Consider the following 14,886-nt stretch of genomic DNA (forward strand, 5'->3'; position numbering starts at 1 on the left):
TCTGTCTCTCTCAAAAATAAAAAACATTTCAAAAAAAATTTTAAATAGGGGCTCCTGGATGGCTCAGTTGGTTGAGCATCCAACTTAGCTCAGGTCATGATCTTGCAGTTCGTGAGTTTGGGCCCCGTGTCAGGCTCTGTGCCGAGAGCTCAGAGCCTGGAGCCTGCTTCTGACTCTGTGTCTCCCTCTCTCTCTCTGCTCCTCCCCTGCTCATGCTCTGTCTCCTTCTCTCTCAAAAATAAACATTAAAATAAATAAATAAATAAATAATTTGGGGGGGTGCCTGGGTGGCTCAGTCGGTTAAGCATCCAACTTCGGCTCAGGTCATGATCTCACGGTTCATGAGTTTGAGCGCCACATGGGGCTCTGAGCTGTCAGCACAGAGCCTGGAGCCTGCTTCGGATTCTGTGTCCAACACCCTACCCCACCCCTCCCACCCCCTCACCCCCGCTTTCTCTGCTCCTTCCCCACATGCGTGCATGCTTTCTCTCTCTCTCTCAAAAATAATAAACATTAAAAATATTTTTCAATTTTTTAAATGATAGTATGGAACACATTAATGGCAATGAAAGCTATAAATCACACATTAAATGAAAAAATATATAAATTAAAATGGACATTATCTCAAAAAAAAGAAATAATGAGAATAGGTGAACTGCAAATTTCAAGTGTAGACAATTCTTTTAACAAGCTTTGCTACAAAGAAAACCAGAAACTTGAGTAGATGGAAGGTATAGCTCACAGAGGAGGTGGAAAAAAAAAAAGTCTTTCCTCTGAAGACAGGAATGATTACAACATATCTGTATACTCGTGGAAATGATCCAGTAAAAGAGAGAAACTGGTAATGCAGAATGGAAGGGGAACGACTGCTGGAATTGATGGACAGCATCAACAAGAGTGGATGTGGCTAGTGCACAAATGAAGAGATGGGTCTTAAGAGGTACAGACATGTGACTCATTAGTAACATAAGAAAAGGCATGCAAAGACTCAAAGAGACAAGTCCCTCCCTACAAAAATTTCAGAATAAGGGGTAAAGATAAATTTAACTTAAAAAATTTAAAGCAGCTTGAAAAAAAATTGCTACAGGGGCACACAGGAGTGTAAATAACTCACATGTGGGAGGGGAAGACTGACCTAAAAGAGTGAGAAAGGATTCACAAGGGGCGCCTGGCTGGCTCAGTCAGTCAAACATGCGATTCTTGATCTTGTGGTCATGAGTTTGAGCCCCACAGTGGGTGCAGAGATTACACACATACATAAGATTCACAAAGGAGGCAATACTTCAACTCACAAGGCAAATATGACCTAAGAGTATAGCATGTGCCAAGAAAGAGTACAAAACAGCACAACAGAAGATGAAACTAGAAAGAAACCAAAATGGACAGGCTTGGAGCTTATCTCCCATGGTAAGAAATATGCTTAGATGGAACCAAATGAGAACACAATCCATTTACACTAATAAGTGCTCAATACCTGTTCAGAATGTGTTTTCACAGAACAGCATTTTAAGCTATCATGTAATAAAAGCATTACCTAATAGGATTACCGTAAAAATTAAGTGAGATCAGGGCACCTGGGTGGCCCAATCGGTTAAGTGTCCGACTTCAGCTCAGGTCATGATCTTGCCATCCGTGAGTTCGAGCCCCGCGTGGGGCTCTGTGCTGACAGCTCAGAGCCTGGAGCCTGTTTCAGATTCTGTGTCTCCCTCTTTCTCTGACCCTCCCCCATTCATGTTCGGTCTCTGTCTCAAAAATAAAAAAAAACGCTAAAAAAAAAAAAAAAATTTAAGTGAGATAATCTACGTAAACTCCTTAGAATAGGACCTAGTATATAGTAGCCACTTAACAAATACCAGCTATTATTATTAGAAGGAAGATTACTGTTGATGGTAGTGATATATATATGAAATAACTTTTCAAATTACAATCTACTTCCAACCCTCGCGAAACAGTTAAATTCTGGTCCAACCATATAATTGAGCCTTCCGATGCCCCCTCCCCCAAAATGCTAGAAATAGACTATACTCAGTTTCCTGTGAGTTGGACTGACTTCATTCTGGGAAACAATATGACTATGAGACCTATGTCACAGTGGAAGTCCCAGAATAAACCAATCGTCTTGTCTGCCAGCTCTCCCAATTACAGATCATCTTTGAAACAGACAAGATCACCAGAGGTTACCCTACATATCTACCAAACTCATTAGGACTGGGTTCATTCCAAAGGACTCTGTAGGGAATAAAGAGCTTCTTAGGTAAAGAAAATTTGACAATATCTCATAAAATGGTAATGATTAAATATGGTATATCTACACAATGGACCGACTTTGTTGGTAGACAAAGTATGTATACCGAAAAACAGTAAGAAAATGTTCACGACATTATTAAATATATACCATTTTTAAAAAATTTTTTAATGAGAGAGACAGAGACAAAATGTGAGTGGGTTGGGGCAGAGAGAGAGGGAGGCACAGAATTTGAAGCAGGCTCCAGGCTCTGGGCTGACAGCTCAGAGCCTGATGCGGGGCTCGAACTCACAAGCTGTGAGATCATAACCTGAGCCAAAGTCGCTCGCTCAACCGACTGAGCCACCCAGGCGCCCCTACCATTTTTTTTAAATGTATAGCAAAACAGTATAGTACTGGCACAACATACACACATAGACCAATGTAAAAGAATTGAGAGCCCAGAAATAAACCAATACATGCTTACATGATCAATTAATCTATGACAAAGAAGGCAAAATATACAATGAGGAAAAGAAATTCTCTTCAATAAATGGTGGTAGGAAAAACTGGACAGCTACATGAAATGAATGGGCCCGAACCACCTTCTTACACCATACACAAAAGTAAACTCAAAATGGATTTAAAAACCTAAATTTAAGTCCTGAAACCATAAAACTCCTAAAAGAAAACATAGGTAGTAATCACTTAGACATCAACCTTAGCAATATTTTCTGGATATGTTTGCCCAGATAAGGGAAAACAAAAGCAAAAATAAACTGGGACAATATCAAACTAAAAAGCTTTTGCACAGAGAATGAAACCATCAACAAACGAAAAGGCAACCTCCTCACTGGAAGAACTGCAAATAACATATGCAATAAGGGGTTAATATACAAAATATATGAAGAACTCCTATGACTCAACACAAAAAAAACAAATAATTTGACTTAAAATGGGCAAAAAAATGGGCACCTTGGGACTTCAGTCGGTTAAGTGACTGACTCTTGATTTCAGCTTAGGTCATGATCTCCCAGTTCATGAGATCAAAACCCCATGTAGGTTCTGCACTGACAGCACAAAGCCTGCTTGGGATTTTCTCTCTCCCTCTCTCTCTCTGCCCCTCCTATGCTCACACACATGTGCACTCCCTCACACTCTCTCCCTCTCTCTCAAAATAAATAAGAATTTTTTTAAAAAATGGCAGAAGACTTGAATAGACATATTTCCAAAGAAAACATACAGATGGCCAACAGAAACATAAAAAGATGCTCAACATTACTAATCACAAAACCACAATGAGAAATGACCTCACACCAGTCAGCATAGCTAAAGGAGTAACAAGGCAAGCATGTGGAGAAAAGGGAACCATTGTGCATTACTAGTGAGACTGTAAATTGGTGCAACCACTATGGAAAACAGTATAGCAGTTCCTCAAAAACTAAAAATACAAGTATCACAGGATCCAATAATTCCACTTCTGGGTATTTACCCAAGAAAAATGAAAACACTAATTCAAAAAGATATATGCACCCTGTATTTACTGCAACATTATTTACAATAGCCAAGATATGGAAGCAACCTAAGTGTCCACTGACAGAGGAATGGATAAAGATGTGGTATACATACATGATGGAATATTAGTCGTGAGAAAGAATGAAATCTTGCCATTCATGAAAAGATGGATGGACCTACAGGTGAAATAAATCAGACAGACAAACACATTTAAATACCATATGATTTCACTTATATACGGAATCTGACAATCAAAACAAACAACAAAGGAAACAGACTCGGAGAGAACTACTAGTGATCACCAGAGGGGAGGTGGTGGAGGGATAGGTAAAATAGGTGAAGGGGATTAAAAGGTACAACTTCCAGTTATAAAATAAATAAGTCACGGGGAATAAAAGTACAGCATAGTGAATACAGTCATAATATCATAATAACTTTGTGTGGTGACAGTAACTATACTTACTATGGTGAGCATATCACAATACATAGAATTGTCAACTCACTATGTTATACACCTGAAACTTACATGTCAACTAAATGTCAATTAAAAATATACATACAAATTACAAATGCATAGCACAAAGGAATAAAGACTATAAAAATGCAGTTACAAGTGGTTAATGCTGGATGGAATGATTATAAGAATTTTTAAATTTTTGTTATTTAAATTTCCTACAATGAATACCTAATACTTTTATTTACTGATCTTCTTTCATTATTAAAAAGTAAATAATCCAAATCAAATTCCTTCTTTCTTTCCCTAGAGAAATAAGCTTACTGAATATCATTCCTAATCATTTCTATATAAATCTAAACATAAAGAACTATATTTTAGGTAAACATATAATGAGAGGCGTTATTTTTTCCTTTTAAAAACAGAATTATAGGGGCGCCTGGGTGGCTCAGTCGGTAAAGCATCTGACTTCGGCTCAGTCATGATCTCACAGTCTGTGGGTTCGAGCCCCCGTCAGGCTCTCTGCTGACAGCTCAGAGCCTGGAGCCTGTTTCAGATTCTGTGTCTCGCTCTCTCTCTGCCCCTCCCCCACTCATGCTCTGTCTCCCTCTGTCTCAAAAATAAACAAACATTAAAAAAAAAAAGAATTATACAACCTACTTTGGTCTGCAACTAGCTTTTTCATTCAACAATATATCAGGACATCTTTCCATTTCTTTTTTATTGCTATATATGACTTTCATTATATAAAAAACTTAATCTTTAGTCACTAATGGGCATTAAAGTTGTCGCCAATTTTTGCTATTACAAACAATGCTGCAAACATCATTTAATTGGGAACATATTGGGGTGCCTGGATGGCTCAGTCAAGTGACCAATTCTTGATTTCGACTCAGGTTGTGATCTCCAAGCACCGCATCATGCTCTGCTCAGAGCTCCCTCCCCTGCTTGTGCTCTCTCTCTCTCTCTCAAAATAACTAAACTTTAAAAAATTAAAAAATAATAAAGTAATTGGGAACATTATAGCTAACATCTGTGTGCTACGTGCCAAACACCACAAGCTTCTACATGAATTAAATACACAATATCACATATATTACTACTACTTGTATAATTTACATTTTGTCTTCTGTAACCTACCCATTCATACTATTTTCCCTGAAAACCAACTAATTATGTTTTAAATTGGCCAGGATACAAAAAAAAATTTTTTTAAGTTTATTTACCTTTAGAAAGAGAGAGAGAGAGAACAACTGAGCACGCACATGAGCAGGGGAGAGGCAGACAGAGAGGGAAGGAGACACAGAATCCAAAGCAGCCTCCAGGCTCTGAGATGTCAGCACAGGACTTTAACCCACAAACTGTGAGAACATGATCTGAGGAGAAACCAAGGGTCGGAGGCTTAACTGACTGAGCCACCCAGACACCCATGGCCAGGATACAAATTTAATCTAAAAAATTTCTGGCAGAATATCCCCATGAGTTCCATGGAAACACCTAGCATATGAGCACTCATGCATTTGTACATTCTACAAATATTATTTGTGAACTTACTATGTGCTGGACACTAAGTGAACAAGACATACTCACTGGTTTTAGCCTAGCTAAACTGAGTTAACAACGAGAGAGGAAAAAAAAAGTAAAAAATAGTATACATCAATTAAAGAAAGACTAGTATCTTATATCAGTGCACACCATTCAAACACCATTCAATACACAATTATAATTACCTCCTAAACCAGTCTTGCCACATCCTATGGATCTGATCTTCAGATTCATCTTAAAACACTGGTTTACTTACGTCATTTTCATGCTCAAGAACCCACAACTTCTCTTAGTATTTCCCAAATACACCTCACCCATTCTCATTAGCTATTTCAACCTTCACCACTAAAGGATTCCTGTTTCCCACTACAACTCTTAAGGAATCACTTAAGTAAACCTCAACGCTTACTTTACAGAACAAAAAAGTCTATAAAGCAAGAATGCTTTCAGCACCTAACTGCCTGCATCCATACTCATTACACCTTCTTCCATTTTCAGTGAAGAGATTTGTTTCCTCTTCTCTAAACCAATCGCTTCATGATATTCTTGATCCCGTCTCCTCACTACTATGTAAGGATTTGTTCCCTCTATTATCTCCTGTATCTTCAACCTCTCCCTCTCTGATTCTTTTTTTCCCTCAGGCAATAAACATTCTCAAGTCTCTTCCGCCTTGAAAAAAATTCTCCCTTCACCCCATATAATACTTTATCCTAAAATTTTCTCTCATCCCCTCCCCTTTAAAACCAAACTTCTTTAAAAATGTCTATCTCATTATCTAAAATTTCTCACCTTGTGACTCAATGAAGTCTAGCTTCTGCCTCCCTATCATTCCTTTAAAACAGCTGTCACCAGGAACAATTTCTTGGGTCTCCACAAGATTGTTCTCAGTTCCTGGGGCACCTGGGTGACTCAAGTCGATTAGTGTCCGACTTCGGCTCAGGTCATGATCTCACAATTTGCTTCATGGGTTCGAACCACCAGACTGTTAGTGCAGAGCCTGCTTGGGATTCTCACTCTCTGCCCCTTCCCCACTCATGCTTTCTCTCTCAAAATAAACTTCAAAAAAAAAAAAAAAAAAAGATTTTTTTCAGTTCTTATAGTACCTGACTTCTCAGAATAATCTAACAATGATCATTCTTTGCATAAAGCATTTTCCACTGATCTTCATTAAAAAAAAAAAAAAAAAAAAGCCCACTATCATCTAGTTTTTCTCCTTCCTAACTGTTCCTTTTCAATTTCAGTGGTTTATGGGCTGGTTTTCTTCTGTGTCCTTAAAGGTCCTCTGCCTTAGATTAATGTGCCCAAGGTCACATAACTAGTGACAGAAGACTAGATACACAAAGGACTAAAAATGCCATACTTTACACATGCTAACAACTCTTACATTTAATGCATTTGTGCTTCAGTATCTGCTCCCTAACTCTACCAAAAGTCTAGAAGAATTAGAATTCTTTTTAATGGACTAGAGAATTTTTTTAGTGCTAAATCTTATTTCCAAAAGAAACATTTTAGTTCAAGCCCCAGTAGGGCTCTGTGCTGACAGTTCAAAGCCTGGAGCCCGCTTCTGATTCTGTGTCTCCCTCTGTCAGCTCCTCCCCTGCTAGCACTCTGTCTCTCTCTCAAAAATAAATTAACATTAAAAAAAAACAGTAGTTCCCAATTTGAAGTCCCTTAATTCTTCCAAATAAGGAAATCAACATTTACTAAACACTTATACAGATCCCTAAAAAAAAAACAAAAAAAACAGAATAGATGTCCTGTAGGTATGTTTAACATTTCACAAAAGCTAAATACAAATTACACATATACATAAGTAAAATTCCACAGGCTTTTACTTAATAAGTGCAGGTTGGTAAGCAAATCTTTCTAGGCATTATTTCACCCTAATAATCCTTTAATCAGGTCTGCCTCTGGTGCTTATTCACACATTCCAAAGACATATAATAAGACGGATATGTACTGTAACAGACGATGTACAAAATCCTACTGAAATACAGTTAAAGGAGGGATTGGTTCTACATATAAAAACTTCACAAAGAATACATCTGAGAGGGTCCTAGAAGGATAATTCAGCTCTCTGGGCTGCAGATGCTTCATGTCTGTTTCTGGCTACAAAAATTCACAGAATTTCACTTTAGGCTGGATAAGTCTTTAAAGATCATCTAGCACTGAGGTTTTCCACCTTTTTTTTTAAGTAACAAAATCTTTTCTTTAGAAGTCTAATTGAAACTTTCAGTATATTAGAGATAAAAGCGGACTTGCTCTTTTGAAAGGAGAAAGTCACTGGAAAATACCTGTACTAATCAACCCCCATTCACTTTAAAATAAGAAAAATGAGACAGTAAGAAGAAACATGATTTGACAAAGGACCACATCGAAATAGAAATACAATATATTCAAGAATTCTTCTTAAGTATTACCTCTTCTTTAAATCTTTCCTAATTTTCTCCCTAAATGCAGTTTACAACTCCTTATATTATTCCTTAATATATATAACATATACTTCCATTATGGCTTCGATAAATTTTTAGCACCCTAATTTTAACTTTTTTTTTTTAACATTTATTTATTTTTGAGAGACAGGGCGAGACAGAGCACGAGTGGGGGGGGGCAGATAGAGGGGAGTACACAAAATCCGAAGCAGGCTCCAGGCTCTGAGCTGTCAGCACAGAGCCCGATGAGGGGCTCGAACTCATGGACCACGAAATCATGACCTAAGCCAAAATCGGCCGCTTAACCAACTGAGCCACCCAGGTGCCCCTAACTTTTTTTTTTTTTTTAACACGTGTGTGTCCCTCTTCTACATTGGAAGCTCCCTGAACACAAAGGCTGTCTTACTCATTTTTGTATGCCCAGCACTGAGAATAAAATTAAGTTATATCCAATCAAGTTTTAGAAAAGATTTAAGATAGCGCAGTGCGTGGCACACAAGACTTTAGTATTTGTCAAATAAATTTGCCAAAATAGGTCATTAAATGAAATAACATATCTAAAGCAGTTAGAACAGTATTTGACACATGGTGTATATTCTTTAAACATTAGCTGTTAATAGTAATTTACGTAGGCTAAAAAAACTGAAGGTATTACTGAACATTTAATCTAGAAAACTAAGCACCTTTAATCAAGGTTCAATTTGCTCATTCACATATTACTAATGCAAACACATCTTTGATGAGAAAAAGATTTAGCCCATCCATAAAGATCTCTTGACCCTGCAGCCTGGAAAAAATAGTACAAAGAATTGTGTACTGTTAATCTCTAGACTTGAAGCTAAAGGAGAAATTCGGCCAGTCTTAAACTAGAAGCTAAATCACCTGTTTCAGTCATCTGTCCAATGGGAGTGATGGGGAGTGGAAAAGATTACCTCCAAGGTTCTTTCCTGTTCTAACACTGTAGAGGTTTCTAACAAATTGGGACCTAGAATCCTTCACCTTTCAACTCAATAGGAGCAAGAACTCTATAAAAATCAGTAAATGGTGCACTGGATTTGGTGTCAAATGGACACGGTTTTTATATCAGTTGTAGTTAACAGTGTAATTCTAAGTAAGAAGCCAACTCTCTGGATCTCAATTTCCTCAACCTGGAAAATGAAGTTGTTGGACAATATGATCTCTCTTTAAAATACATCATAGTCACAACATTCTATGAAATAAGCTACCTCTGAAAGAAATATTCAGGTACATGTTTAGAGGATTCCGGCATAAAACAAAAAGCAGACAATTTCAGAATTAAAAGAAACCTCAGAAGACTTCTATGACTCACACAACTCAGACCTACGTCCTCTCTAATACACTTTGGAAGAGGCCACCCAAAGATTTTAGTAATGAAGAACAACCCATAGAAACAAGCCACTTCATCGTAGGCCAACTATGACGCCCAAGTTTTTTACTGAAGCCACACTACCCTCTAATAACTTCCACCCATTAGTTTTACCCCTTTCAACCAAGGGCACCTATTTATTTGTGGCCAGTGATAATATGCCCCTTAAATATCTTTTCCAAAATTAAAATTCCCAACTCCTTCAACCTTTCCTCATAACCTAATACCAGACTCCCTCACCATCCAGCATGCCTTCCTCAGAGAACCCACCATTCTTAGCGAATGTCAAAATTACTCCAAGAGCCCTTCCCATTCTGACATCCTGATTCCTCGTGAAACTCAAGATTTCCCACTTGTCCGGCTGACACCACATGGAAGCCCCTAATTGCCCTCCACCCAAGGAAGCACCTGTGATGGGAAATGTGCCCCTGTTGCTCTTTCGGGAGACAGAAACAGAGAAGCCCCCACCCAGCTTTCCTCCCGGGTCCAAGCCTCCTCCTCACCGGTACTGCTTGGGGTCGCTGGGAGACTTGACGATCTCAGGGTCTCCGGCATTACTAACAGACCCCCTTCGTCCCTCTTCCTCAGATTCATCAGCTCCTAGACGGGCAACACGGCCGCTCTCTCCCAAATCCTGTCCGTTGGACTGCAGGTCAGGACAGCTGCAGGTAGACTTCGCCTTGTTCCTTCCAGGCATGGTCAGAGTAGGAAAGGGTCTGGCAGCAGCCGAGTCTTCGCACCGACCCCGCGCTCGAATTCTCCACAGCGCCGCGGACTCCCCACCGGCCTCAAACCACAACTTCCTCCCGGTGGCACAGACTGCAGCAACCGTGACTCTCCTCAGCATTCACCACCAAGCTAGAGCGATGGGCATCCCGCTCGCCTGGGCCCACCTCCTCCTCCTACTCCTCCAGCCGCTCCTCCTCCTCCGCGTTCCAGAGGCGGCGGCGGCCGGCGCTGGTGCTGCCGCAGCCGCTGGGGAGGACAGGCCTGAACCCCTCCCCCAATCCGGTCTGCCTCACACCAACTTCCCTCAAGCCCCCGCCCTCGCGGTCGCCGATGACGTTACTGATTCTAGCCAATCAGTAGGCAAGAAGAGAGGTCACGCGCATGCAAACAACCAATGGGAACAGGGAATAAAAAGAACCAAAGCGACCGGGCCGGATTTTTAGAGCACCTAGAAACCTAGGGTGGGCGGGGCGAGGAAGTAGAGGCGGAGAGAGTGGCGTGGAGGACGACGGGAAGAAAGTGCTTGCGCCGCGTTTATGACGTTTCCGGGGTGTAGGTTTGAGGAAGGCTGAGTAATGTTCCGCGGCCTTGAGAAAAATATTCCCCTAATGAGAAAACCGAGAAGCGAGTGGAGAAAATGAATTCCCAAGTTTTTTTTTCTCCGATTATATTTTGTGTATTCTGCCCTTCACAGCCGGCGCGTAGCCATAGGCTGTGACTCAGCATATAAAAAGCGGAACGCCGGAAGTATTTTTCGCCGCCGGATGGGAGCTGCGAGAGAGCTAAGCTAAACTGAATGCCAGATAGCCGTTAAGGTTTTTCACCTTATCTCCAGGCAAACCTTGGTGCTATTTGCCCTCAGAGCCTAAGAAAGCGCTTGAAAGATCAGTGTGCTCATTCTTCCATGCGAAAACATTAGCTACCCCACAGCCTAGAGTCCACAGCATTATGTTCAGCTAACTTTAAGTAGCCACAGCTTCCCTGGCTACTACCCTGAAGTACCTTTTCCAAAGTTTTTTCTGCTTGTAATGGTCTTTGGTGGGCCATCATCTAAACTGTAACTGAAACAGACATACTTGGAAAATGAAAAGCAACTGCCATGTTAATGAAGTACAGGATACTGACACCGTGAGTCAAAGATCCTCACACGTAAAGGGAATAAATATGTATAATGAATGGAGAAAGACCAAGCAGAGGGAGGGATTCATTTAATGGCTGTTAAAGGTATTTAAGTGTTTCTAGGCCGCCTGAGTTCCAGACACAGGGAATGCAATCAGGAACAAACAAAAATCCTTGTCTTTATCAGGCTTGCTTTTTTTTTTTTTTTTTTTTTTTTTTTTTTTTTTTTTTTTAAGTAAACTCTACCTGTAAGGTGGGGCTCCAATTCAATACTCTGAAATCAGGAGTGGCATACTCTCCCAACTAAGGCAGCCAGATGCCCCTGGGGTTTGCATGCTTATGATAATGGGGGGTGGGGGGACAGAGAATAAAATCAGTGATATATTTTTAAAACAATGAATGCTCTGACAACAAATAATGCAGGGTAGGCGAATAAGGAGTTGGGAAGGGTAAGTGCAATGATTCAGGCAGGAGATGATGAAAACCTGAACTAGGGCAGCAGATGAGATAAAATTGAAAAAATATTGTTCAATATTCCAGTTTATTTTCATACATCTTTTCAGGATGATCATCTATCAGTTTTTAAGCTAAGAACTCCTCTGGACTTCCCTCCTTCAAGGAAATGGTTTTTCTTGTATATCCAGCCCCCAGCTTAGCTTCCCAGTCAGTACGCTGTGAAGCAGTCAGTAATGTTTGTTGTTGAATAAATACCTGAAGTGACATGTCTATTTTGAAGGTGTTTTGTTTGTTTTACTTACCAAAGCAATAACATCATAAATAAGGAATCTTCAGATTCAGCCAGTAATTAGAATTTTATAGCTGGGAACAAAGAGAGGCCATATCTAAAGTGCGACCTGGGGGTGCCCAGCTGGTTCAGTCAGTGGAGCATTGATCTTGGGGGTGTGAGTTCAAGTCCCGTGTTGGGTGTAGAGATTAAAAAATAAAATCTTAAAAATAATAATAAAGTGTGACCCGTTAGTTTTTTCCCTTTAGAAAGAGCCCTCTAAATCTTATAGTTGACCCGACTGTAGAGATACGGTAAGAGATATGGTGTGTGTTTATTTATATAAATAAATATCAAGGCATACATTTATTCATTCAACCAACAAACTGAGCTCCTAATATATGCCAGGTACTGGGAATAAAGATACTGGGAATTACAAGAGAACTAGTGGAGAGACATTAACAGGCACACAAATTTTTTCTTTTTTTTTTTTAATTTATATTCTAGTCAGTTAATATACAGTGCAATATTGGTTTCAGAAGTAGATTCAGTGATTCATCACTTACAATACCCAGCGCTCATCACAAGTATCCTTCTTAATACCCATCATCCAGCTAGCCCATCTCCCACTCACCTCCCTCCACCAATCCTCAATTTATTCTTATCATTAAGAACCTCTTGTGGTTTGTTTCCTTTTCTTCTATTCCCCCCACCCCCACCGTCTTCCCATATGTTCAACTGTTTCGTTTCTTAAATTCCACATATGAGTAAAATCATAAGATATTTGTCTTTCTCTGATTGACTTATTTCCCTTAGCATAATACATTCTAGCTCCATCCACGTCATTGCAATGGCAAGATTCTTTTTTTTTGATAGCTGAGTAATATTCCATTGTATATATAAACCACGTCTTTTTTATCCATTCGTCAGTCAATGGGCATTTGGGCTCTCGCCATCGCTTGGCTATTGTTGATAATGCTGCTATAAACATTGGGGTGCATGTACCCCATTAAGTCTGTATTTTTGCATCCTTTGGGTAAGTACCTAATAAATAAGCACAGAAATTTTTAAATTTATCATTGTGAATAGCTCTAAAAGGAAAAATGCAGAGAGACCTAGAATAGTCAGAGTTTCTCTAAACAATAGACATTTAAACTTAAATTTGAAACATGTATAGGAATTAGTGTAGAAATTTATAGGAATAGACTTGTTTAAAAGCTCTGAGAAAGCAAGTCAATATGACCAACGTGTCATAATCAAAGAGCAAAGGGGAAGTGAGTCAGTGGCCAAAATAATACAGAACCTATAAGAATAAAAAGAAATAATTGCATTATCTATTTTTTTAACATTTTTATTTATTTTTGAGACAGAGAGAGACAGAGCATGAACGGGGGAGGGTCAGAGAGAGAGGGAGACACAGAATCTGAAACAGACTCCAGGTCTGAGCCGTCAGCACAGAGCCTGACGTGGGGCTCGAACTCAGGGACCACGAGATCATGACCTGAGCCAAAGTCAGGACGCCCAACCGACTGAGCCACCCAGGCGCCCCTGCAGTATCTATTTTGTGTATCACTGGATTCCTAGCTTCTAGAATAATGTCTGCCACATTAAAGGTACTCCCTAGGGGCACCTGGGTGGCTCATTTGGTAGAGTATATGACTCTTGATCTTGAGTTCATGAGTCTGAGCCCCACATTGGATGTAGAGATTACTTAAATATGTATGTATAAATACCCACTAAATAATGGTTGAACAAATGAAACAGGAAGACAAGATCACAAGTGTTTTCCAGGTAGATCACTCTGGTTGATGTGTGGAAAATAGTTTGGATTGTGGAGGTGAGGACAAGACTAAAGTAAGAAGAGAGGGAATCACTTAGGAGGGTATTAAAATATATAGGCACTAGAAAATGATAATTTGGATTTGAGGAGTGATGGTGGAGATGGAGAGATGTATACATATATGTCATATATTTAGGAGGTGGAATTGACTGGTTTGGGAACTTCTTGATGTGGAAGAAGTGTCAAGTATAACTCCCTGGTGTCTTACTTTCTGGATGAGTATGAAATAGACCAGGAACTGGACTTGGGTCCCCTCTATCTTGACTGCAAAATCTAGTGTTCTTTGGCTTCCTCCATAAGGCGGGGAGCGGGGGGGGGGGGGAGCTAAAACTCTATGTCTCTTAAGTAGCATATCTTGCAGGAAAGCAGAGGGAGTATGCTTACAAAAAGAGGATGCTTACTACAGAGACTGATGAAGACCAGACCAAACCAGTCTGTGCCAAGATGGACTCCAGTGCTGAACTTTCACCGGTATTTTCTCTCAGTATAATACTAAAAATTGTGCTGGTGATGGAGATTTAACACATCAATTAGACATGGGACACATGAAGAACCATGACCTTTAAATGTACAGGTGCTAACAAATCCTAGCGTCTACACACTTAGACATCACCTTTTTCCCATCTAAGTCTCTTTAAAATAACTCTCCCTGACCTCTCCTCATGGAGTCAACCTGAATGAGGATTCTTTCCTTTGTGCTGTCTCCCTTCTGTCCAAGCATAAGCCAGAGTAAAGCCTTGCCTAAAACTCCCTGTGGTCTCCTTTCTGTTTCTATTGTTTAGAGAGCCCAAGGTAGGTAATAGTGCCATACCTCAGTGAACAATTCTGAAAGAGGAACAGGTTTGAAGGTGAAAAGCATAAGCTCAGTTTTGGATATATTATGTTTGAGTCATTTGTGTGTCATGCAAAAGAAAGAA

At 39.8% G+C, this 14,886-nt stretch overlaps 1 protein-coding gene across 4 annotated transcripts in view; it reads right to left on the reverse strand.

Moving 5' to 3' along the window:
- NRDC (nardilysin convertase) overlaps positions 1 to 10,573 on the reverse strand; it is a 103,542-nt gene extending 92,969 nt beyond the window's left edge. For 2 of the 4 annotated variants that reach the window (XM_030324174.1, XM_030324173.1), the window contains exon 1: positions 10,061 to 10,571. In XM_030324174.1, coding sequence (XP_030180034.1) covers positions 10,061 to 10,404 — 344 coding nt within the window. In that variant the 5' untranslated portion in view covers positions 10,405 to 10,571. Of the gene's footprint in view, positions 1 to 10,060 lie in introns of all 4 variants that reach the window. The other 2 variants (XR_003970703.1, XM_030324175.1) reach the window with 2 other exon arrangements.
- Positions 10,574 to 14,886: the final 4,313 nt, after the last annotated feature.

This window comes from Lynx canadensis, chromosome C1 (genome assembly GCF_007474595.2).
Source record: "Lynx canadensis isolate LIC74 chromosome C1, mLynCan4.pri.v2, whole genome shotgun sequence".
NCBI classification, from domain to species: domain Eukaryota; kingdom Metazoa; phylum Chordata; class Mammalia; order Carnivora; family Felidae; genus Lynx; species Lynx canadensis.